This window comes from Rhinoraja longicauda, chromosome 7 (genome assembly GCF_053455715.1).
Source record: "Rhinoraja longicauda isolate Sanriku21f chromosome 7, sRhiLon1.1, whole genome shotgun sequence".
Classification (NCBI taxonomy): Eukaryota; Metazoa; Chordata; class Chondrichthyes; order Rajiformes; family Arhynchobatidae; genus Rhinoraja; species Rhinoraja longicauda.
In genome coordinates this window covers 43,524,621-43,551,365 of record NC_135959.1, presented here as the reverse complement: position 1 = coordinate 43,551,365, position 26,745 = coordinate 43,524,621, and the positions used below count along the sequence as shown (strand labels likewise).

At 43.5% G+C, this 26,745-nt stretch overlaps 2 protein-coding genes and 1 long non-coding RNA gene across 8 annotated transcripts in view; 1 reads left to right on the top strand and 2 right to left on the bottom strand.

Moving 5' to 3' along the window:
- mtif3 (mitochondrial translational initiation factor 3) overlaps window positions 1-2,938 on the bottom strand; it is a 15,476-nt gene extending 12,538 nt beyond the window's left edge. For 2 of the 5 annotated variants that reach the window (XR_013547468.1, XM_078402399.1), the window contains exons 1-2: window positions 2,592-2,742; window positions 357-853 (exon numbers count right to left, since the gene is read on the bottom strand). Coding sequence is in view for 4 of the 5 variants with exons in the window: in XM_078402399.1 (XP_078258525.1) it covers window positions 357-852 (496 nt within the window). In the remaining variant the exon portion in view is untranslated. Of the gene's footprint in view, window positions 1-356; window positions 854-2,591 lie in introns of all 5 variants that reach the window. The other 3 variants (XM_078402401.1, XM_078402400.1, XM_078402396.1) reach the window with 3 other exon arrangements.
- LOC144595208 (uncharacterized) lies at window positions 2,757-26,745 on the top strand. Of its 2 annotated transcripts, XR_013547469.1 has the most exons (4): window positions 2,770-2,822; window positions 16,566-16,647; window positions 26,123-26,233; window positions 26,578-26,745. It is a non-coding gene; the product is annotated as an uncharacterized LOC144595208 (long non-coding RNA). The 2 variants fall into 2 exon arrangements; XR_013547470.1 differs by lacking the exon at window positions 16,566-16,647 and having other exon boundaries at window positions 2,757-2,822.
- The window catches only part of lnx2a (ligand of numb-protein X 2a), an 80,423-nt gene continuing 79,376 nt past the window's right edge, over window positions 25,699-26,745 (bottom strand). Inside the window, exon 11 of the mRNA XM_078402394.1 lies at window positions 25,699-26,650. Coding sequence (XP_078258520.1) covers window positions 26,515-26,650 — 136 coding nt within the window. The 3' untranslated portion in view covers window positions 25,699-26,514. The remainder of the gene's footprint in view (window positions 26,651-26,745) is intronic.

The window sequence follows — 26,745 nt, the reverse complement described above, 5'->3', positions numbered from 1 at the left end:
ATAACCATCAGGTTATTAAAACACCATAATCTCCAAATAAGCTCTGTATGGAGTTGGCATTATTTTTGTCTTTGCACCATTATTGTGTGTGTGTATTTTTATACGCTACAAGTAAGAATTTCATTGTTCTGTATTGGGAAATTTGACAATAAAACACGCTTGACAGAAACTATGTTGAAAAGAATTGTCCACACATCAAACAATGACACTGGAGTTTTGTAGTGATTCCAATGGACATTAGCCCAAGGAGAGAATCGCAAGGAGAGAATTCTACTTTTATAACAAAAGTATATTCAGAGTGGGTTTTTTTTTTACAAGATTTTGAAATCTCATGGGAAACAATGACATCCACTTACCAGTTTTCAGTTTGTTCTTCTGTTTTTCTCTGAGTTTCATTTGTTCCTCGTGAATCTGTTTTCCTGTCATTAGCTTGTACACTGGAGGATCTGCATTTTCGTTGAGAGGCACAATCTTGATGCCGCGCTCATCCATCATGCGAATAACATCGGCCCTGTGCCGATTCCCAAGATTTTCTCCATTTTCATCTATTACGTGAATGATGCGATGGCTAATTTTTCTACCAATGCTTCCTATTGTTCTCCGTGCTCTTGGGTCTGTTTTGATCTTGTGCTGCACTGTCGCAGGCTCATCCTTGCCAGTTGTAAAGGTTTTTAGAAGTGGCATCCTGCAGGCCTGTTGCCAGTAGGGAATGATACAGTTGGGTGGGTGAAGCTTCATCACTGTTCTTGCCAATAAACGATGAAAATATCTTACATTCTCATTGCAAACATACCAGCCAGCTTTAGTTTGCAGTGTCTTGAAAGCAATTTTGCTTGCGTAACTTGCAGCCATCCTAAAAGACAATACAGTAGAGACAAGCTGAAGGGTTTTATGCCACTTTGGCTGTGTAGTGATTTTCAGTATTGTTACTGTCATGTTCTAACTTGAAATTGATTAACTTGAAAGGAAACTACCATCCTTTTGGTTGAGACAGGAAGAAGGAACTTGACCTTCAGCTTTGGGAGCTATATTAATAAGTTCATGATAATAAGCCGTAGGAGCAAAATCGGGCCATTTGGCCCATCGAGTCAACTCTGCCATTCAATCAAGGCTGATTACTTTCCCTCTCAACCTCATTCTCCTGCCATTTTCCCCATAACCTTATTGATCCTTACTATCAAGGATCTGCCAATCTGTGCTTTAAAAATACCCAAGGACCTGGCCTCCACAGCTGTCTGGCAATGAATTCTATAGATTCACCACCCCCTGACTAAAGAAATTACACATCATCTCCTTTCTTAGAGGTATGTTTATGATATGGAATTATAGAAATGTATTAAGCTAACAAGTAATCTGTTTAACCCATACTCTTTGGTCTTGGACCCTTTTTTGCTACAATAATCCAGAATTAATGTCTTTCTGAAAAGTACTGTATGTCTTAAGTTTTTATACAATTATTCCTTAGACAACTGGCTCAATTCCTCAATTTCATGCTCCATCAACATAATGAGAGACAAAATGCTGGAGTAACTCAGCGGGACAGGCAGCATCTCTGGAGAGAAGGAATGGGTAAAGTTTTGGATCGAGACCCTTCTTCAGACTGAGTCAGCGGAGAGGGAGACTAGAGATATGAAAGGGTAAGGTGTGAAAACAACAGATCAAAACAGACAATCAAGGAAATGTAGAATGGTTTATTGTTAGCTGAGGGGAAGGTGAGAACTAGACACACAATCTAAAATTAATCAGGAGGACGGTGAACTACTATTTGGAGAACTAAGGGGAGGGGGGGGGGAGGGACGGAGAAAGGGAAAACAAGGGTAACTTGAAGTTAGAGAAATCAATATTCATACTGCTGGATTGCATATACATAGAACATATACATAGAACAGTAGAGCATAGGAACAGGCCCTTCAGCCCACAATGCTGAACATGATGAGAAAATTACATTAATCTCATCTGCCTGCACATGATCCATACCCCTCCATTCCTTGCATATCCATGTGCCTATCCAAAAGCCTCCTAAACGCCACTATCATATCTGCCTCCATCACCATCCCTGGCAGCATGTTCCAGGCACCCACTACCCTCTGTGTAAAAAAACTTGCCCTGCATATCTTTAAACTTTGCCCCTCTCATCTTAAACCTATACCTTCTCGTCTTTTGACATTTCTATCCTGGGAAACTGCAGATACTGGTTTACAAAAAAAGACACTTAACTATAAACCAGTACTTCTATCAGATCTCCCCTCAGCCTGCAATGTTCATGAAACATTTTATTAAAATTTAATATAACGCGTGCACAATTAAAAATGGAGAGAAAAAAAAAGATTTCTTGTTAAAAGCACCAGCTAAGGATTTAAAGTGAGAACATATTTAAAGAGTGACTGGGTCAGGGAGGGAGGGTCTCTCGCTGATGGGCAGTTCTCCAGTGCTGGGGTTTGAGGGCGTCGCAGCCCGGCTGCAGCTCACTCGCGGCTCCGGCTGCAGGCAGGCAGGCCGAGCGAGCGTCAGCCGGCCCCCGGCCCCCGGCCCGGCCCCAACTCTGGGCCGAGGCTTCAGCCCAGGTCCCAGGCCTCGCGTACTGCACTCACCCGCTACCCGAGTCTCCTCTTCGCAGCTCCAATCCCCACCGCCGGGGGGACGGTGATATCCGCGCAGAAACACTGAGCTGTCTGAGACGGAGGGGGAAGGAGGAGGAGGAGGAGGAGGAGGAGGAGGAGGTTCAGAGCCCGGCAATACCCAATGAATGGGAAAGACGCAAAGTGTAGCTTCTAGGTGAAAGAAAACACCAACTGTCTGCACAGAAGAGGTGGCCCAGGCAGGTATAATAACAGCATTTAAAATACACCTGGTCAGGTACGTGGATAGGAAAGGTTTCGAGGGATATGGGCTAAACGCAGGCAAGTGAGACTGGCTTCTGTGGGCATCTTGTTCAGCACGGACAGGTTGGGCCAAAGGGTCTCTTTCCACACTATGACTATGCAAGCAGAGCAAGGGTCATGTCAGGCCTGGGAGTCACTGAGTGACCCTGATCCTGAGAAATTCTGAGACTAATCAGTCTGAAGATGAGTCCTGACCCCAAATGTAACTATCATGTGCAGAGAGTTTAGTGATACAGCATGGAAATAGGCCCTTCGGCCCACCAAGTCCACACCAACCAATGATAACCCGTGCATTAGTTCTATCCTACACATTAGGGACAATTTTCACAGTAGCCAAAGCTGCATGTCTTTGGAATGTGGGAGGAAACCAGAGCACCTGGAGAAAACCCTTGTGTTCACAGGGAGAACGTGCAAACTCCATACAGACAATACCTGTAGTTAGGATCGAACCTGGGTCTCTGGTGCTGAAAGGCAGCAATTCTACCGCTATGATGCTATGCCTTCCCTGTAGAAAAGAGATGGTCTTGGCGTTGGCATCATATTCGGTACAGACCTAGTGGACTAAAGAGCATGTTCTTGTGCTGTACTTTTCTATGTTCTATGTTCTATTTGTGTACTCCAGAGATGTTGCCTGACCCATTGAGTTACGTCAGCACTTTGTGTGATTTTTTAAATACTGTGCGGCACGGTGGCGTAACGGTAGAGTTGCTGCCTTAGTGCAAGGTACCCGGAGTCAATCTTGACTATGGATGCTGTCTGACGGAGTTTGTTCCTTTTCCCCATGACCTACGTGGGTTTTCTCCGGGATATTCCGTTTCCTCCAACACTCCAAAGACGTACAGGTGTGTAGGTTAATTGGCTTGTTATAATTGTAAATTGTCCCTGGAGTGTGTGGGATAGTGTAAGTTTGCAGGTGTAGGGACATACGGATTAGCGGGGGGGGTCTCGAACCCTCGGTTGGGCTAACGAGTCACGAGATGCAGGAGCGTGAGGTATAGTTGTGTCTGGCGACCAGCTGGAGAGATGAGATTAGATTGTATTGGCTAGTTAAGTAGTGTGTGTCCAAAGTAAGCAGTTGCAGTTTGTTACGGTTACCTATGAATAAAGACCTTTGAACAATAACGCTCGTTTTGGACTCACTACATTGGTGACCCGAACGCGAAGAACACGCAGAATGTCGCAAGTGGGAGCGAGCGCGGGCGAGGTGCACCTACCGCCGTTCTGGGCCCATCAGCCGCACCTGTGGTTTGTACAGGCGGAGTCGCAGTTCCATATTAAAAAGGTGGATAGCGAACTGGAGAAGTTCCACCACCTCGTGAGCTGTCTGCAGGCGGAGGTGGCGGCGAGGGTCAGTCAATATCTGACCAGTCCACCCCAAACGGAGCAGTACGTGGGGCTCAAGAGGCTCCTACTGAAGAAATTCGGCTGGAGCCAGAACCAGCAGGCTCTGAGGCTGCTCCATCTACCAGCGCTGGGGCAGCGGCTGCCGTCCGAGTTGATGACGGAAATGCTGACCTTGGTGGGCGACCATCAGCCGTGCATGATGTTCGAGGCGGCATTTCGAGAGAAGCTACCCCAGGACGTCAGGCTGGTGTTGGCCGACGTCTCGTTTGACGACCCGGAAACGTTCGCCGAGAAAGCCGACGTGCTCGTCAGGGTGAGGCACACCCGGGACGACTCGGTCAATCGTGTCTCGAGGCCCAGCGGCAGTCGGGGGAGCGGCCGGGAGAGCGACGGCTCGGCCGCTATTTCGCAGTCTGCCAGGCAAGAGGGGGCTGCAGAACATGTTTATTGGTCGCGGGCACAACCAGCACGGCAGAATAAAAGCGGCTGGTGTTTCTTCCATCGGCGGTGGGGCAGTGACGCCCGAAGTTGCAGAGCCCCGTGTACGTTTCCGGGAAATGTCTGGGCCGATCGAACGTAGAGGCAGTTTCGATTGGCCGTAATTGCCGCCTCTACGTGACGGACCAAGGTACCGGGATCGTGTTTCTGGTGGATACGGGAGCGGTTGTGAGTATTGTACCTCCCTACGGCTGTGAAGTTCAAGTGGGGGGGAAGGGGCCGCCCCTTATTGCAGTGAACGGTAGCGCCATCCGCACTTACGGTAAGAGGACTATGTCCCTGTCCTTTGGGTCTAGGACCTACCGTTGGAATTTCATGGTGGCGGATGTGGGCCAGGCCATTTTGGGTGCGGACTTCCTATGGGCGTTTTCGTTGGTCGTAGACGTCCACGGTAGCGGCCTGCAGCCCTCGGCCGACGTACGGCCCCGAAGTACGGGGCCTGCGGCCCCTCCAAGCGCCGCCCCACCCAGTTCAGTGATCCAGGCCATCACGGCCCCCGGTCAGTTCGATGCGGTCCTAGCGGAGTTCCCGCAGCTCCTCGTTCAGCGGTTCGATGCACCTTCCGAGAAGCATGGGGTGGTGCATTTCATTCCGACCGAGGGCCCGCCGGTTTTTTCCCGGGCACGGCGCCTCCCACCCGAAAAGCTGGCCATGGCTCGAGAGGAGTTCTTGAGCTTGGAGAGGCTGGGAATTGTGCAGCCTTCAAGTAGTCCGTGGGCCTCACCCTTGCACATGGTTTCCAAAGCATCTGGGGGGTGGAGACCATGTGGGGATTTCCGACGACTTAACGCGGCAACACGGCCGGACCGCTACCCGATTCCGCACATACAGGACTTCTCAGCTAGCCTGGAGGGGGCTACAATTTTTTCGAAGATCGATCTGGTGCGGGGGTATCATCAGATCCCGGTCCATCCGCCGGACATCCCAAAGACGGCTACCATTACTCCGTTCGGATTGTTTGAGTGGTTGCGCATGCCTTTCGGCCTTAAAAACGCAGCTCAGGCATTTCAGCGTCTCATGGACCGTGTGGGTCGAGGTTTGCCGTTCGTGTTTATTTATCTCGATGACATTTTGATTGCCAGCCGCTCGGTCCAGGAGCACTTAGTCCACCTCCGCACTATATGCCAGAGGCTGCAGGACCACGGCCTGATTCTGCACCCGGACAAATGCCAATTCGGCCTGTCGGTGGTAGATTTACATCGGCCGGAGCCACCCCTTTGCCAGCTAAGGTGGAGGCGGTCCGCTCTTTTCCACGTCCTACTACCATCAAGGGATTGCAGGAATTCGTAGGCATGGTGAACTTTTATCACCGGTTCGTGCCTGCAGCAGCTCGGGTCATGCGCCCCCTTTTTCTATGCCTCGCGGGTAACCCCGCAGAGTTGGTATGGTCCGCATCTGCAGAGACGGCTTTTGTCGCGGTCAAACAGGCCCTCGCCAACGCCACCATGCTGGTGCACCAGCGCTCCTCCGCCCCCACGGCGCTGGCGGTGGACGCCTCAGACGTGGCGGTGGGTGGGGTTTTGGAGCAGCAGGTCGAAGGTCAATGGCAGCCCCTGGCGTTTTTCAGCCGGCAGCTAGTGCGTTTGACAGGGAGCTCCTGGCCCTCTATTTAGCAGTCCGCCACTTCCGCTATTTTTTGGAAGGCCGTTCTTTCGTGGCCTACACGGATCACAAACCTCTGACATTCGCTTTTGCTAAGGTTTCTGATCCGTGGTCAGCTCGCCAGCAGCGGCACCTCACCCTAATTTCGGAGTTTACCACCGATGTCCGTCATATTGCGGGTAGGCTTAATACTTTTGCTGATGCCCTGTCCCGGCCGGCCATTCCCTCTGTTGCCGTGGTAGGCGGACAGGTGGATTTCCAGGAGCTAGCGGAGGCTCAGCGCCTGGAAAAAACGGCCGAGGTGTACGCCTCCACAGCCTCGGGACTGCGTTTGGAGCAGGTGGCGTATGGCCCCACAGGTACCAAGTTGTGGTGTGACGTTTCCCTTTCACGCCCTCGCCCGGTGGTGCCTGCCGCCCTGCGGCGTAAGTTTTTTGAGGCCATTCCTGGCCTGGCACATCCGTCCATCAGGGCGACTTCGGTCATGGTGGCCGCCCGGTTTGTCTGGCACGGCCTGCGGAAGCAGGTGGCGGCCTGGGCACGGGCCTGTATTCCGTGCCAAACCTCCAAAGTTCATCGCCATGTCCAGCCCCCATACCAGAGTTTCGAGGTTCCCCCAGTCCGTTTTTTCCACATCCACGTCGATTTGGTGGATCCATTGCCTTATTCCAGGGGTTATACTCATCTCCTAATGGTGGTGGATCGGTTTACACGTTGGCCGGAGGCGCTCCTATTGTCGGACACCTCGGCGGCCTCCTGTGCACGGGCCCTGGCATTGCATTGGGTGGCCCGTTTCGGCGTACCGGCTATCATCACCACAGATCGGGGAGCCCAGTTCACCTCCTCCCTCTGGGCCGCGCTGGCACAGTTGTATGGGTCTCGTTTACAGCAGACCACCGCCTACCATCCCCAATCCAACGGGATGGTTGAGCGCTTCCATCGGCAGCTTAAGGCGTCCCACTGTGCCCGACTGACCGGCCATGATTGGGCTGACCAGCTGCCTTGGGTCCTCCTCGGCATTCGTACGGCCCCAAAGGCCGAGCTAGGCACATCCTCGGCCGAGCTCGTCTACGGTTCGCCCCTGCGGGTACCAGGTGACATCCTCCCTTCCGCCCCCGTTACGTCGGTGTTGGGTTCCCTCCAGGCACGGGTAGGTTCTCTGGCTCCAGTCCCGACCTCCTGGCACGGAAGCACGGCGGTCCACGTCCCGTCGGACTTGCGGGACTGTGATTTCGTGTTCCTGCGGAAAGATTCCCACCGCCCCCCTCTTCAGCCGGTTTATCAGGGGCCGTTTCAGGTACTGAAGAGAGGGGCTGTCACTTTTACCTTACAGGTGGGTAATCGCCAGGAACTCGTTTCCGTATCCCGGCTCAAGCCGGCCCATTTGGACCAGGACCTCCCTGTGTCGGTGGCCCAGCCGCCGCGCAGGCGGCCTATGGCCGCCCCCCTGGTGCCGCCAGCGGCGCCTTGTTTGCCACCCCTCAGCCCCCTGCCGCCTATGGTTGGGCCCGGGCCCCCGTTCCCGATCAAGCACTCTCCGTCGCCTACGCCCTCCGCTTCCGGGGCCCCTCCATCGCCTCCGGCGGCGGCGACCTCCCCGCCTCCCGTCACATTGGCGGTATCGGTTTCCCCCCTCCGTACGCGTTCCGGGAGGGAGGTCCGGGCACCCGTGAGGTATGGTTTCGAGGGTTCTGGGGGGGGTCATGTAGGGACATACGGATTAGCGGGGGGGTCTCGAACCCTCGGTTGGGCTAACGAGTCATGAGATGCGGGAGCGCGAGGTATAGTTGTGTCTGGCGACCTGCTGGAGAGATGAGATTAGATTGTATTGGCTAGTTAAGTAGTGTGTGTCCAAAGTAAGCAGTTGCAGTTTGTTACGGTTACCTACGAATAAAGTCCTTTGAACAATAACGCTCGTTTTGGACTCACTACACAGGGATCGCTGGTTGGCACGGACTTGGTAGGCCGAAAGGCCTGTTTCTGCTCTGTATCTCTACACTAAACCAAAACTAAAATCTACATTTCCTTGTTTCTCCATTTTATTGCTCCATTACAAAATCTCCTCAAGGTGTGCCTAATTTGAAGAAGTTCTCCTCTCTCTGATGAGAGTTCTGTAAGACCCTCTCTCACTGCTAACCATCTATCACTTACCAGGCTTTGTCCTGCCCCAACACTTGTCCAGCTTCCTCCCCTACAATCAATCTGAAGAAGGGTTCCAACCCAAAATGTCGCCTATCCGTGTTGTCCAAAGACATTGCTGGCTTACTGCCCTCTTCCCTGCATTGGAATGGGTAGTACGATCACATATCTGTTTTGGTCTTGTTAACTATTGGCCTAATATCAATGTGTGTGTGTTTGTCACACGGAAGGTGGTGGTGATATGAAAGGTGGTACAGGCAGGAACAATTATGTTTAAAAGACATTTGGACAGATGCTTCCGTAAGAAAATGGTAGATTGATTTTGGGTCTAATGCAGGCAAATGAGATTAATGTAGATGGGCATTAAGGTCATTATGGATGAGTTGGGCTGAGGCACCTTCTTTTGTGCTGTAGAGCTCGACAACTCTAACTTCCCTTAATGATGAATGGTATTGAATCATCACTATCAGGATAATATTTGACTCCCACGTGAAAGCAATCTGACAAATTTGTCCAAATAAAATGAGCTACTTTGTCTTGGTCATTAATCCAAACAATTAGAATATATGCCAGCACTCTTACGATTTGTGCATCGGAGATCAAAGATGAGCTATGAGCAGATTTCTTTGTCACTCACTCTCAGAACAGTATTGTTGTAACTTTTTCTTTATAATAAAATATTATTATTATTTTCCTAAAGGGCACTTAAAAGCCACTTGGACAGGCACATGGATAGGAAAGGTCTATTGGGATATGGGCCAAACACAGGCAAATAGCTTAGATGGGACATCTTGGTTGGCATGGACGAGTTAGGCCAAAGGGCTTGTTTCCCTGCTGTGTGACTTCTTGATTCTGTGACACTATGAATCTATAACTTGATAGTTATGGTAGCTTACATATTACAACAGGCCAAAAATAACACTTGTGTAGGAAAGAACTGCAGATGCTGGTTTATACTGAAGAAAGACACAAAATGTTGGAGTAACTCAGCGGACCAGGCAGTATCTCTGGAGACAAAGAATGACCTGTAGGTAGATAGATTCGTTACCTATTCTTTTTCTCTAGAGATGTTGCCTGACCCGCTGAGTTACTCCAGCATTTTGTGTCTATCTTCAAAAATAACAGTTGTTTTCTTGTCTTGACAACATTTGAAAGAGTGTATATCATCCTGTTTCAATCCTTCATCCAATTTTCTGAGCACATTCATCCAGAGAGTTGTAAAGATTCTACATTCCCTGCTCCTCCATCTCCACTACCACGGCTTCAGAAACTTTGTGCATTTTGATTTAAACCACTTTGCTCTGTTGCAAGCATTTTATAATTAGTGTATTCTGGCTGTTGTTAGAAGCTGCAAACAATATGACATGTTGGCCGTCAGCTCACTGGGAGAGTACCAGAGTACATCTATAGCTGTTCTGGCATGATGCCATGGTTGATTTTGTTTGCTGCTACAGTTCTGATATGTCTGACCACTGGAGTAGGTTGCAAGTGCATCAATATTCATGCCGACCACAAAATCATTCTGCCCTGTTTTCACAACAGTTGTTTACAGGAGAGGAATATCTACATGTTGGTGGCAATGTAATATTAGGAAAATGTTAACAGGGTGCTTATTTTCCTTCCACAGTTTGTAAGGATTTACTAAATAGCAAAGAGAAAAGTATAGTGATTTATACTTGCCAATTTCCCTCTTTGTTTGGCATTTTCAGTATTATCGATAAATGAGTTATAAAACATCCCCTTGTCACCTGCTCAAGAAACAAATATTTTTAAAGCCTCTTAGCAAATTAAAACTACAGAGTGAACCACTCATTTAAAACCTTAAAATAATAAACAGTGACAAGAGATATCCAAAAAATGCAATAAAACATTAGTGTAACAGTACTTTGCCAAGTTATGACCTCATCAATATTTATTATCCATATATTTTAACACGAAAAGGCAATGGAAAATTGTTCATGGTTTCTACCATAACATTACACTTGGGAATTAGTGTGAAGTAGATTTCTGTGAGATATAATTCTAATGATGGTTTCTGACAATGAGGCCCAGTCAGAAGTGAGACAGAACTGGAATGGTACAGTTCAGAAAAAACATTGGTCGCTGTAAAGATACTGAAGCAGATTGTTGACAGTAAAGTACAGTTCTGAAGTGGTGAACATTTTAGTTTAATTTAGTTTATTATTGTCACGTGTGAAAACCTTTTTTTTGCATGCTACCCAGTCAGTGAAGAGACTATATGTGATTATAATCAAGTCATCCAAAGTATACAGATGCAGGATAAAGGGAATAAATATAGTGCAAGGCAAAGTCCGATTAAAGATATTCTGAAGGTCTCCCAATGAGATAAATGGGAGGTCGGGACTGCTCTCTAGTTGGTGATCGGATGGTTCGGTTGCCTCATAACAGGCGGGAAGAAACGGTCCTTGAATTTGAAGGTGTGCGTTTCCTATACCTCTTGCCTGATGGGGAGGGGAGAAGAGGGTGAGACTCGTCCTTGATTATGTTAGTGGCCTTGCCGAGGCAGTGTGAAGTGTTTCAAACGGTCACAGGGATAACGTTTAAAGGAGACGTGCAAGGCAAGTTTTTTACATAGAGGGTGGTGAGTGCCTCCCCACCCGTTTAGAACGGAGATGAGGAAAAACTTTTTCAGTCAGAGAGTTGTAAATTTGTGGAATTCTCTGCCTCAGAAGGCAGTGGAGACCAATTCTCTGGATGCTTTCAAGAGAGAGCTAGATAGAGCTCTTAAAGATAGCAGTCAGGGGGTATGGGGAGAAGGCAGGAACGGGGTACTGATTGTGAATGATCAGTCATGATCACATTGAATGGCGATGCTGGCTCGAAGGACCGAATGGCCTACTCCTGCACCTATTGTCTATTGCCTGGAATGGGTTGCTGGGGATGGTGATGTAGGCAGATACGACAGTGACATTTAAGAGACTTTTGGACAGGCGCATGGGTATGCAGGGAATGGCGGGATATGGATCACGTGCAGGCAGAGGACAATAGATTAACCTGACTTCAGGAAGCATCGTGGAGTACATGCCCCAATCAGTATCAATGGTGCCGAAGTGGAAATGGTTGAGAGTTTTATGTTCTTTGGTGCAAAAATTATCAACAATCTATTGTGGACCAACAAGATTGGTACAACAGCCAAGAAGACACACCAATGCCATAACTTTCTCAGGAGACTGAGGAAAGTTGGCATGTCTCCAATTACTCTTACAAACATCTACACATGCACGATAGAAAGCACATTGTCGGGATGCATCATGGCTTGTTTGGGAACAGCTTTGCCCAAGACTGCAAGAAATTGCAGAGAGTTGAGGATGTAGCTCAGTCCATCATACAGAGCTAACTCCCCCCACCCCACTCCCACCATGTCATTGTCTCTAATGTTACGCATTACTATTCAATATCTTAATTCAGGTACAATTTGAGTTCTGCTCACGGGTATTAAATTAAGAAGAGAATTGTGATAATTTTTTGAATGTGGTGAGAATGCACTAAAATAAACTAGAACAAAATTCCTTGGAATTGTATTCTCATAATTTCTCTCCTCCTTTTTTGCAAATTGTCACTTGATAGCAGTGGTGGACAGGAAATTATACCGATTTTTCACCTGGTAACCTTGGAGCATGTTGTGCAATTGTTACAATGCTACATCGCTGGGCCCAACTAATTCAGCACAATCAGGGGTCAAGCCTGAAGCTTATCTGTATGGTTGAGTTAGTCCCTCAGCATTGGTACAGATTACTATATTGCCTTATATACCAGGCTGCAATAGAATTCCTTCTTCACAAGAGGCTCACAGAGTATAAAGCATATATACGATAATGATAGTACAATAATAAATACAGCGGCAAGTGAAAAACAGCAGATTGGTGCAAATGAAAGTGCACTGAGTGGTGCAAAATAATAGTTCAGTTTAGTTTAGTTTAGAGTTGCAGAGTGGAAACAGGCCCTTCGGCCCACTGGGTCCGCGCTGACCAGTGATCCCAGTACACTGGTTCTATCCTACACACTTGGGACAATTTACTAAATCCACTTAACCTACAAACCTACACGTCTTTGGAATGTGGGAGGAAACCGGAGCACTCAGAGGAAACCCACGCGGTCACAGTGAGAAGTATAAACTCTGTACAGACAGCACCCGTAATCGGGATCGAACCCGGGTGTCTGGCGCTGTAAGGAAGCAACTCTACCACTGTGCGACAATGCCACCCCAAATTGAAGTATATATATTGAAGTATAACAATGGAATAACCAACGAGTAAGATTATGTGACAACAGGTCACATGTGACAACAGGTAACAGGTTACATACAGTAATGATAAATACCGCAATAAATGCAATGATGACGAAAAAATAGCAGAATGATACAACACTGTAGTTCAAAAGGAGCAGCACAGTGGTGCAGCGGTAGAGTTGCCGCCTTCCGGTGCCAGAGACCCAGGTTCAATCCTGACCGTAGGCACTGTCTGTACGGAGCTTATACATTCTCCTCGTGACCTGCGTGGGTTTTCTCTGTGTGCTCCCGTTTCCTTTTACATTACAAAGACAAGTACAATAATGGAATAATCAATGAGGTAAGGTACATGGCAATACCTCTGGGAATGGGATGTAAACGAGGTGGTAGGTTCAGGAGTTGGATAGATGAAGGAAAATGCTGTGGCCTTTAAGCCTGGACTGTTCCTGCGTTCAGGCTCCATCTTCTCCCAGAGAGATCTATAGGATCATGGGGGGGGGGGGGGGGGGGGGGGTAGATGGGATGAGAAGCTGAGGGATAACTTCGTACAGAGGATGGTAGGCGTATGGAACGAGATGCAGAGGAGGTAGTTGAGGCAGGTAGTATAACAACATTTTAAATACATTTGAGTAGGTACATGGATTGGAAAGTTTTAGAGGGATGTGGGCCCAATGTGGACATGTGGGGTCTAGCGTAGATGGGGCATCTTGGTCGGCGTGGGCAAGTTAGGTAGAAGGGCCTGCTTCCATGCTGTATGACTCTATGACCATCAGTAGAAGACTGGAAAAGGAATGGCCAGTTTGGCAGCTATCCTTCCAGCCTTCCTGTCACAACACACCGTGAAGTTAATTAAAAAAATTATATTTTGATTAGTAGGACTGGCTGTTACAATCCCTGAAGTTTTGCACTACAATTGACTTGCATGGTGTTGTTCTTGGGGATGACCACTAGGTGATGTTGCTACCATTCAGACACATCTTCAGTTGTGTACCTCAACGTCGCTGGGTGTTTCGGCCTTTTATCACAAGACACCCTCAGTCGAGGCAGGCCCACCGCAGGGTGATCAGACCTGGGTGTGCATCTTATGGTTAGCCTCTAGATGGTCACGTGGCAGCCCAGACAGCATCTCTTCTTTTCAGCCACAGCCAGTGACTGCTCCGTTTGGCGGCATTGGCAAGTTCTTTGGTTGCTGTCTTTTGGGCCTGCCCTCTGACTCCTACTTCCCTCAGGAGCCTTGCGGTGGAACTGGCTACAAAGCCCCTGCACCCCACCTCCACTGGACGCACCCTTACACTCCAACCTCGCTCCTCTGCCTCTACTGCAAGGTTGGAATATCTCAACCTTTTCCTTTCATATGCCTCGTCCACAGCCTCCTCCCAGGGGACCGTCAGCTCAATGATGAAAACATGCTGACAGGAGTTGGACCAGAGGACGAGGTCTGGTCGCAGGTTGGTAACTGCGATTTCAACTGGGAAGGAAAGTCTCTGGTCTAGGTCAACACACATTTCCCAGTCCCAGGCTGCGTTCAGTGGGCATGAGTTGAGAGGCAAGGGGTTAGTCCGTTTCTCTCCTTCCCGGATGAAGGATGGTATTTGGTTCCTGTCACAACACACCGTGAAGTTAATAAAAAAAAATCTACAATTATGTAATATTTAAATTGATATCAGAGACTGTTAAGTTGTAGTTTCAATACAGCTCTTCTATAAAACCGGGCATTGCAAGCGATTCATATGACTGAAAGACTGATTGGTGCCTTCAAAAGAGCCGTGAACGGCTGATCTTGGGCTGGTGGGGAATGTTGGAAGGAGAGCAGGAGGTTGACAAAAGATGGAAGTTGCAGTTAATACACTGACTGTTTATACGACCAAATAGAAAAGACAGCTTTCATTAAATCTGTGGGTTTCTTTCAAACAGGTGGGGAGCTGCAGGCATGGTTCAGCGGATTTTAAAAGTTTAACTATGGAACAGAATGAAAGCCTTTTCACGTTTGAAAAGAAGGCTTCCTGATGCTTCGTTAGTTGGTTTTATAATTACACCGTTGATGCACTGGTGTGATCATGGGACTTGCTTTAAATGTGATACAGCCGAATGGATGCATATATTTAAAGAAAACATCTCTTCAATTTAACTTATTCCTTTATTTAGATTTTCACACATACTTTGGATTTAACCAGTAACTTGAAAATGCCACCAGTTAGTAGTATTCATTAATGATAGTAAAATTACCTTGGAAATCCATTTTATCAACAACCCTTTAAAATCTTTGCAGTGATCAATTTTCTGCTTGAATTAGTAGTTGTACCATTGAATTATTAGTAGTTGTACCATTGAATATTTAAAACTTTTTAATTTCTATATACCTGTAATTTAAAAAAAAAAATATTTAAAAGTAGACTGCTAATTTGGCAGAAAATATTATTCTGAACATTTCATTCTTTTTTTAAATATTCCATTATATTGTCTAGGTATTCTATTCAGCTCCTAAACTATTTTGTTAATTGTATTTGTATTATGAGACAGGTTGAATATTTTTCCTGTCTTTTTGCTTCAATGATACATAATTATTTAATAGAATATGCATACATTTTCTTCCACAACATTCATAATCATTTTAAAATGTCATTTTGAATATAATATTGTACCACAAGATAATTATTTTAATAAGCAGAAACATTTCAGTGTGACAATAAAGCTTCCATTTAACGAAAACATTATATGGAGAATATTGATGCTGGAGTGCTGCTTGCGGACTGTTGTGTGAGTTAATAATGCTGCTCAACAACAATATTGATAGCAGTGATTAATAGCCCATATTTCACTTCAATAAAAATATATCCATTATCTTAAATGCAGATACCATGGTTTACACTAATGCATGATACACTCAGAGGCACTTAATAGAATAAATGCTGTGGAAGAGAGTTTAATTAGTTGATGCATAATGATGCTGATGTTTACTTGCAAATAAATGAAGTTGTCAGCGATGCTAACGCACATCCCAAGCCAGATTCTGCTCTGAATTTCAATGTGTCACTCTTTTATGTAATACTTGCACTGCGTTGACTACCAAAAAAAAAGTAATGCTTAGTAGTTGTAAAGACAAGAAAAGATATCCACTTCTTTCAGCCTCTGAACACAAGGCACAGAACGGTGTTAACAATATGTTTCCTGTCAATTAATTAAATGAAAGAAACTGGCGGCAGCTCCACTAAAGCTATAGAAGCCATCTTCACTAACAGAATGGGTGGAATGACAGTAATTGTGGCCGTAGTATTTTGGATGACAGCTGATAAGTTTACCCAGGAAGGTTTAATTCTGTACAACTACTATCCCATAAAGCATGCTGGCTGTTTTCTCATGAAGTAAAGGCTGTATCTTTTGGTACGAAAAATGAATTAATTATTTAGCGATCTTCAGCTGCAGTTAAGCAACAAAGCAATTTTAATTATTTTCAGGTTTCTTCTGTCCTTTGTGTGTGTGTGTGTGTGTGTGTAGTGCTATCTCAGATGAGGACTCTTGTGAAAGGAAAGACCAGGATGAGCAAAGTCTGCCATTTCAGCCAAAATGGATACATTTTGTCATTCTGTCTGTCAAGCGGGTCCATGGAAATCCTGCCCGTCTACGTATAATGCAGAACAGTACAGCACAGGAACAGGCCCTTCGGCCCACAATGTCCGTGCCAAACATGACGCCAAGATAAACTAATCTCATCTGCCTGCACATGATCCATATCCCTCCATTCCCTGCATATCCATGTGTCTATTGATAAGACCTTTTAGTCGATAAATTTGTATTATGCCTGGGTGTCATGATTACAATTTATTACTGCCTATTATTTTTATTTTGCTTAGTATTTTGCTAAAGTTCCTTTGATGGGCACAGTAAATTGAAGCTAATGGAAATCTGACACAGACATGAGTTGAACGTTTTAAGGTAATTATTAATCTAATGGTCGAAATCCAAATAAGAATGAACCGTAGAGCAGATAAACAGTAATCAAAGTTCAGATACATTAAAGATATACTTTGCCTTGGGGTGAAAATCAAATGATATATCCATCTTTTAAGCTGCATTGGTAGAATTTGAATTCAAGTTGTTGTCTTAAAAGAAGATTTTTTGCCGGGTTTTAATATCAAGCAGTCTCTTCAAATATGACATTTCTTCGGTCTAGCCCATTAAACGCACGGCGTTTCACACCACATTGTTGTTATTAGTTGAACATTTGCATAAACACTGTATCTTTAATATTACGGCAAGCATGATAAAAAGCTAAGACTGAATATTAATAATCATGAATGAATTCCTACCTATGGACTCTTAATAAGAGCTTTGTTACAAGGCTGGGGAGCACAGATAAAATAGCAGAACAGAAATTGATCATTTTCAAGTTACTCCAACACGCCCGTTCATGCCCTTCAGAATGTGTATATGGTTCTCTCTTCAGTGGCTATAAAAGAGGAAAACTGCACTGTAATTGCCCAATTAGGACTAATGCTGCATAATGTTGACTGTTAGTGTCCATATATTGTGTGTCGAACTAATTGTAGTGTAGGCAAATGAATGAACAGGAGACAAACAAGCTACTAGAAAATAATTATTTGGAGTGTTTCTTTTCAGTACCTGTTCAGGCAATTTCATTATAGTCAACAGCCTCTAAAGCTGCTTGAAACGGTGGTATTTGTCATTTTCATAGAAACTTGATAATGACATTAATTTGTCTTAATGGTCTACTCTATTGTTATAAATAGTAAAATTAGCTTAAATTGTCTTGCTTCTGCTGGCTTTGGAGGCTCCAAAGGGCTTACAGCAGTAGATGAGTAGATAATTTGGTGTGCTTGTCAAATTTCCAATAATTTGTTATATGGAACATGAGTAATGCTAGTACCATTAATGTTCATTTTCCACAAAATTCATTACTGCCCTTTTCCCTTTTATCTTGTTTAATGCTTAGGCCATTTTTATATGTTTCAAGTACACCACAAAGCCTATTCATCCACTGTGGGCTATTAACATTCTGTACATAGTGGGCATGCAGTGGGAGTAGCGGGCAGGCTGTTACAATGAGGACTGCTGGTGGCTTTTGTGTGCAGAGACTGCAGCGGCTGGGAAATGCTTGCAATTTGTTATTTTGGGTCGAGCTTAACTTTTCTTTGCCTCTTTTTAAAAAAAAGTAACAATTACAGAAAAATAAAATGCCATCACAGATTGGAGAGTTATAAAGTAGATTTTTAAAAAAAAATCAATTGTTTATTAAGTAATTGGCAGAGAAAGTTGGTTAACATTTCCGATGTAACCTCTTCTCAAATTGAAATAAACAACAAATTTAAATCTTAGTTGGACGCAAAATGCTGGAGTAGCTCAACGGGTCAGACAGCATCTCTGGAGAAAAGGAACAGGTGACGTTTCAGGTCGGAACCCTTCTTCAAACCCAAAATGTCACCTATTCCTTTTCTCCACAGATGCTGCCTGACCCGCTGAGCTACTCCAGCATTTTGTGTCTAACTTCGGTCGGTATAAACCAACATCTGCAGTTCTTTCCTACATATTTAAATCTTAGTTGAACTGCGTAAGGGAAAACTTAACGTTCAATTAGTGATGGTTACATTAGATTATTTTAATTTGTCAGTGGATGTTTCTAAACATTAGATTTACATAAGTAAAATTATGTAAAGAATTTCAGAAGCAAATGGTTCATACTGATGGCAGATTATTTGAACTGTAATCAAGTCATGCAAATATAAAATCCATCTAGCTTTTTCAAATGAATTTTTTTTTCAGATTATTTGTTTCAGGTAAATTTGGCATGACAGTTTATTTCCTGGCATTTTATTTATGGTTAATGTAATTTTATATTATACACAGAAAAGGTTGTATTTTGTTTGTTATTTTACAGACGCATCGAATGGATATTCCACTTTTCCATTTGGTGGCTGAACATAAAATGTGGCATTTCTCTTGCCTAACGGATCCCTCATTCCGGGTCTTGACCCGAACCTTCATCTACCCATGTTCTCTAGAGATGCTGCCTGACCTGCTGAGTTACTCCAGCACTTTGTATCGTTTTGTGTATTATCCAGCAGCTACATTTTCACCCATTTTACTTACAGTTTCAACCGGAGAACAGACAATATTTTGCGTTGCAATCCTTCTTCAGAGTGAAGACCCTTTTTCAGAGTCTGCTGAAGGGTCCCAACCTGAAACGTTGTCTGTTCTCAGTTTTAAACCCAGTTTAAAAACTGTTTTTTTTTAGCTCTTTACTGAAGATTCCAGCATTGGCAGTCTCTATGTTCTAGGATGTATTACATTTGGGCCCCATATTCAAAACATAGATTATAGAATGTGGACAACTGGGAATTCATTAACACTGCAGCACCACACTAGAAATTCATCTGCATCTGTAGTATTCATGAAAAATAGCAGTATGTGGCTTTCGGAAAGAGGAAAAAATTAGGGAAAGTTAACTTCATATTTTGCCTGAATCTGACTAGTTTCAGCTAATTCCAACTATGATAATGGCTTGAAAAGACTCCAGTTGGCAAGGGAGACACAAAGTGCTGGAGTAACTCAGCGGGTCATGCTGGATCACTGGAGAAAAGTGGATTGGTAACGTTTCAACTCTGGACCCTTCTTCACACTGATTGTAGGAGGGTGGGGGGGGGACGGAGGGAACTGGAAGCAAGAAAAGACCAGGATAAATCATGGCCGGCAGGCAACAGATGGCCTCAGGCAGGATGGTTCTCTGATAGGCTCATTATTAGCTCGGGACTGTGATCCCAAGAGGGAAACATCGTTGCGAACTGTAGAACTGCTTAACCAACTTTTAGTTGAGAAGGGGGGAGGGGGGGGTGAGAGTGAGGGCAGGGGGAATGGGAGTGTATGGAGAAGTCACCCAAAATTTAAAAAAAATCAATGTACATAAGCTGCCCAAATGAAATATGAGGTGCTGTTTCTCCAATTTGCATGTGTCCTCACTCTGGCACTGGAGGAGGCCCAGAACAGGGATTAGGAAGACATTAAAATGATTAGCAACTGGGTGATACTATAGGCCTTGGCAGACCGAGTGTTAGTGTTCAGCGAAATGGTTTTATTATTTTAATGCACATCCACTATTGAGTTTAATTCTACTAACCTTCCTCTCAATAGACAATAGACAATAGGTGCAGGAGGAGGCCATTCGGCCCTTCGAGCCATTCAATGTGATCATGGCTGATCATTCTCAATCAGTACCCCATTCCTGCCTTTTCCCCATACCCCCTGACTCCACTATCCTTAAGAGCTCTATCCAGCTCTCTCTTGAATGCATTCAGAGAATTGGCCTCCACTGCCTTCTGAGGCAGAGAATTCCACAGATTCACAACTCTCTGACTGAAAAAGTTTTCCTCATCTCAGTTCTAAATGGCCTACCCCTTATTCTTAAACTGTGGCCCCTTGTTCTGGACTCCCCCAACATTGGGAACATGTTTCCTGCCTCTAACATGTCCAACCCCTTAATAATCTTATACATTTTGATAAGATCTCCTCTCATCCTTCTAAGGAGTCCTCTCTTAAGGAGCATTGTCCTCTGTAGTAGAATAGTCATCAAAATATTTTTTTGAAAAGTACTGATTTCAACTTTCACTTGCCTTTATTGTTTGCTGAATTTGTAAAACTGAATTTTGAACCTTTGAATTTTTTACTACAGTATATTGATTTTGGGGCACCAGTAATAACACACCCATAACAAATGTATTTCAAATGCTTTACATTAAACTTAAGATGTCTACAATCTACTGTTTAAACTAAATTATAGATATATAAAATTACAAGTCTTTCTATAGTTTATAAATATTTTATTGGCTCAAAACATCTTTCTGTAGGTTGAGTAATTATCGGCAACATTAGATCAGAATCATTTAGTTAAATATTTTAGTCTTTTTAAATTGAATTTCACTTCTGAAACTGCAAACTTTGAAGATGTATATGTAATTGATAAGTTTGAAAAATTGCTTTTTAAAATCAAGCTTAAAATGTATATTTTGAGTTTGCGTTTTTAATTTATTGTCATATGTACCGAGATACAGTGAAAAGCTTTTGGTGTATGTTAATCAGTCAGCAGGAAGATCATTGGTAGATCATTAAATAACAGCCAGCTGAAGTTACAATTATTCTCTGAAAAATTTGGTGCATCTATTCAAGCTCTAAAACTTTATGATGTAAAACAAAACTGATGTATTCTGAGAGGAATAAAGTACGCTGTAAAATGTAATTACCACATATTAATTGAATAGGTTGCATTAAATGTAATATTTTTCAAATCACACAGATTTGCACAACATTGAATATGTCTATCAGTTACATAATTGCAGTTTGCTTCCTGGTTAAAATGGTGTTAAGTACCTTTATAAGATATTTCCCCCAGAGCTATTAATCCATCAAAATGGTACTATATATGACTGAAAGTTTTCAATTAACAATGAAGATTTTTACCAAGTATAAATCGATGCTCTTCCATAAATCAGTGCCGTCTACTTGTCACTATTTAGAAATTGTTGAGTGAATACTAATGATAAACAGGCATACATCATAATTGAGCCTGGGATATTAATGATCACTGACTTTAACCTTTATGTGTTTTTTGTTTGAATGACACACCTACCAACATGCCCCATCTACATGTCCCACCTGTCTGCATGTAGCCCTCTAAACCTATTCTATCCATGTACCTGTCCAAATCTTTCTTAAATGTGCTAGTGCCTGCCTCAACTACCTCCTCTGGCAGCTTGTTACATATGCCTACCACCCCTTTGTGAAAACAAAAATTGCCCCTCAGGTTCCTATTAATCTTTCCCCCCCTCACCTTAAACCTATGTCCTCTGGTTCATGATTGTTGTACTCTGGGTATAAGACTGTGCATTTACCCTATCTATTCCGATCATGTGTTTTTATTTGTTGCATATTCCACCCGTAGTCAGGATCGAAACCGGGACTCTGGCACTGTAAGGCAGCAACTCTACCACTGTGCCGCCCTTAAAATATTATTTTCTTCATAGGCACCGCTGATATTCAAACTCAAGTTTAGAAGGATGAGAGGAGAGTTTAGAAGGATGAGAGGGGATCTTATAGAAATATATAAAATTATAAAAGGACTGGACAAGCTAGATGCAGGAAAAATGTTCCCAATGTTGGGCGAGTCCAGAACCAGGGGTCACAGTCTTAGAATAAAGGGAAGGCCATTTAAAACTGAGGTGAGAATGAACTTTTTCACCCAGAGAGTTGTGAATTTGTGGAATTCTCTGCCACAGAGGGCAGTGGAAGCCAAATCACTGGATGGATTTATGAGAGAGTTAGATAGAGCTCTAAGGGCTAGTGGAATCAAGGGATATGGGGAGAAGGCAGGCACGGGTTATTGATTGGTGACGATCAGCCATGATCACAATGAATGGCGGTGCTGGCTCGAACATTTTCTATGTTTCAAGACCTCCTGTTTACTGGACAGGCCATTCAACCAACTGCAACATCCTTAGTGAATGTAGATGATAGATATTAATATAAGACCTCTGGCTCCATACATTGATTGCCCCCCCCCCCCCCCCTCAAAGGTCCTAGTCTTTTCCTGATTACCCTCTTGCCCTTAATATGCCCCTTTTACATGCAATACTGTGAGATTTTGTTTCATTTTGCCTTCCGGTAGCATTTGACGCCCTCTCTTTGACATCCTTATTCCTTTAGGTTTTCCCCACACTTCCTGTTGGGTTTCATTTTTAATTCCTCGACACCACCAATTGCTTTAAAAAAAATCTTTATTCCACCCTCTAGCAATTGGCATGCATGCTTTCTGGAATTTGTTCTTCTTACCTTCCACTCTTCTGGGAACATTTTAGAGCTGAATTCTCTACATTTCACCTTTAAATTGACTTCCAAGTATGGGATGTAGACCCACCTGCACGTGACTGTGGCTCGTCTACTTGTGCCAGGACCTGTCTCATGATGCTGAAAAGGAGTTCTCCTAAGTCAGGAACTTACCTCCTGGTCATAGAGTCTTAGAGCATTGAAACAGGCTCTTTGGCCCAACTTGCCCACGCCATAGAACATGCCCCATCTACACTAGTCCCACCTGCCTGTGTTTGGCCCACACCACTCTAAACCTATCCTATCCATGAGCCCGTCCAAATGTTTCTTAAATGTTGTGATAGTAGGTCCATTTTTATTCTTTTCCATAGCTAGAATCATCGTCATGTGGCACAAAATGAAGCCCTATGCCGACCAAGATGCTCCATCTAAACTAGTCCCATTTGCCCACACCCCTGTAATCTTTTCCAATCCATGTACCCATCCAAGTTTCTTTTAAATGCAGTAATATAATTTGCTTCAACTACCTCCTCTGGCAGCTTGTTCCATATATTCACCACCCTCCGTGTGAAAAAGTTGACCCTCATGTTTGTATTAATTCTTGTCCCTCTCACATTAAACCTGTCTTCTAGTTCTTAATTCCTCTACCCTGGGCAAAAGACTGTACATTCACCCTAGTTATTCCTCTCATGATTTTATACATCTTCACAAGATCACCCCTGCTGTGCTCCAAGGAATACGTTTCTTGACTGCCAATCTTTTTTAGCTCAAGCCCTTGAGTCCGGGGAACACACTCAAAAATCTTCCCCACACTCTTTCCAGCTGAATGACATCCTTCCAAAAGCTGGGTGATTTGGAAGTCATGATGCAGCTTTAAAGGACTTTAGTCAGACCGCATTTAGAGTATTGCATGTAGTTCTAGTTGCCCCATTACAGGAAGGATCTGGACGCTTTGCAGAGGAAGTTTACCAACATTAAGCCTTGATTAGGAGGTATTAGCTACTTGGAGCATTTGCACACACTTGGATTGGTTTCTCTGGAACGCCAAAGGTGGCGGGGAGATCTGATAGAAGTATATAAAATTATAGAAACAAAGAAAAATAGGTGCAGGAGTAGGCCATTCGGCCCTTTGAGCCAGCACCGCCATCCAATATGATCATGGCTGATCATCTATAATCAGTACCCCGTTTCTGCTTTTCCCCCATAATCCCTTGATTCCTTTAGCCCTAAGAGCTAAATCCCTCTTGAAAACATTCAGTGAATTGGCTTCCACGGAATTCCACAGATTCACAACTCTCTGAGTGAAAAGGTTTTTCCTCATCTCAGTCCTAAATGGCCTACCCCTTATTGTTAAACTGTGACCCCTGGTTCTGGATTCCCCCAACATCGGGAACATTTTTCCTGCATCTAGCCTGTCCAATCCTTTAAGAATTTTCTCTATGTTTCTATAAGATCCCCTCTCATCCTGCTAAATTCCAGTGAATACAAGACCAATCGACCCATTCTTTCATCATATGTCAGTCCCGCTATCTCGAGAATGAACCTGGTCAACCTATACTGCACTCCCTCAATAGCAATAATGTCCTTCCTCAAATTAGGAGAGCAAAATTATGAAAGAAACAGATAAGATAGACCTTTTTTCCCCCTCCTCTCCCCTCTCCGATCAGCCAAGATGTACAGAATTTTGAAAATTCCGGATTCAGGAACAGTTTCTTCCCAGCTGTTATCAGGCAACAAAACGATCCTCTCATCAGCTAGAGTCCGGTCCTGATCTCCCACCAACCACATTAGAGACCTTTGAACTATCTTTAATCTGACTTTATCGAACTTCCATGCTATATTTTGCACTAAATGTTCAACCCTTTATTCTTTATGCACGGTGGGCGGCTTGATTGCGTTCATGTATAGTCTTATCTTTGACTGGATAGCATGCAAACAAAAGCTTTCCAGTGTACCTTGGAACATGTGGCAATACTAAACTAAACCAAACTAAGGATTATGTATGCAGAGGTAAAGTATAAAGAGGTATCGTTTAACTCAATTACCTTTATGCCCTACATGAGAAATAGAAAGATAAATGTAATACTTTCTATCATGTTTCTAAAGTTTACCTGAGCTACAAAGGGAAATGCATTGACCCTCAGTCCTGATAACGTATTTGTTAATTTATGCTAACCTTAGACAGGAAGGAAAAGCTGTGAATGGAAGAAATTGAAAATGAAAACTGGAAGTTATGCAATTGTACAAGCCACAATCATGTGCAAATGAAAGAAAAAACATATTTTGAGTGGAACAATAAAATTCAATAAAAAAGTTATGATCAAAGACCCTATGCAAAATGTCAATTTTTAAAAAATGCTGTCTGCCCACATGTGCATTTTCAACTGTATATATTCCCGCAGATTGACACAAAAAGCTGGAGTAACTGAGCGGGTCAGACAGCATCTCTGGAGAAAAGGAATAGGTCGAAACCCTTCAGGTCAAAACCCTTCTTCAGACAGAGACAGGGAAAAGAAGAACGAGAGATATAAACAGTACTTAGGACAAATGAATGGAAGATATGCAAAAAGCAATGATAATCAAGGAAATGTGGAGCCCACAATAGGCCATTGTTGGCTATGGGATAGTTGACAATGAGTTACTCAGACAGTGGACAGTAATACTGGTACGACGACTATGTTGGGGGCGGGCCGGAGAGAGAGGGGATGCAAGGGTTACTTGAAGTTAGAGAAATTAATATTCATACCACTGGGTTGTAAGCTGCCCAGGCTCATGTTTAGCTTGTGCAACTTACAATCCAGTGGTATGAATATTGTCCTAAGCACTGTTTATATCACGTGTTCCACTTTCCCCTGACTCTCTGTCTGAAGAACGGTCTCAACTGGAGATGTTACCTATTCCTTTTCTCCAGAGATGCTGCCTGACCCACTGAGTTACTTAAGCTTTTTGTGTCTGTCTTTGGTTTAAACCAGCATCTGCAGTTGGTCCCTACATATGTTTATATTCCCTCCCCCCCAAAAATAGATCGTTGTTTACAATTTTAAAGTACATTTAATCAAATGAAAGCATATTTAATAAAAAGGCTGCTTGCTTTCTATTACTGATCCTCTCAGACACAGTTTTTATTTTAGATCATAATGCTTTGTAAATTCTCGTTTACAATATATAATCGAACCACTATTTAATATCTTTAATGCAACTTGTGATGAGACAATAATTCAGCAAAAACACTAAAATATTTTTAACACTGTTAAAATAGAAAATGCCAAACGCTTAAATAAGATTAAAACAGGCACTCTTAATTGTTTGTCAGAAAGTTCAGGGGTTTGGACTACAAAAGTGATTATATTAAAACTGAGCATTGCCTACTTGTACGTTTAAATATTTTGAGTTCCTCCACGTTTTGCTCCAATACAACATGCTAGAGGTTGGGAGGTTGATATCCTCTGATGCCAGTATTGCCAACTATTACCCTTCAACAAAAATGCACTGTAGTAGGAATTAAACATACACATAATTATATGTATACAATGATTCAGTGAAATATATTCAAACACCAGCTGTATTCTATTTCTTGCAGTTATTTCACATGTTCGTTTCACACGAATGAAGCAACATTCATGGTAACATGTGGTTCAAAAGTCACAAAGGCTTGAACTACTGTGGCTGTCTGAAATTTATCATCCGACTGGTAAGGCTTTTATGATTTGTCGCTCAGAATAATGTCTGATTACATAACTCTTAAAATTCTTGAATTAGTGTCCTTTTGACATTCATGAACAAATAATAATAATTAAAAATATTGATTAGATATACTGATCAAATAGTGGAGTGGCAAATGTAAATATTAAAAGAAATTATATAAGAAACATTTCAGATTTTGCATTTAAATATCGATTGCTTAAAATATTCAGTGAATCTTTTTAATATTTGAATCTGATGTTCTTATACAATGCATGATTCTTATTTGATTTAAATAAGGCTTCCCGGCCATGATATGACAGTTAATGTCACTTTGTTCCGTTGTTCTTTTAGCATTGGGACGAGTGCTGAATGGCTCATGCCTGCTGTTGAGAGTCCATTCACTGCTACGATCATATCACCACACCTGTGAAGACAAGACACGTTATAGATTTCACAAGTTTTACTTTGTCTTTAAAGACAGTCTCCAATATTGTTAAAATATTCTCAGTATCATCTAAC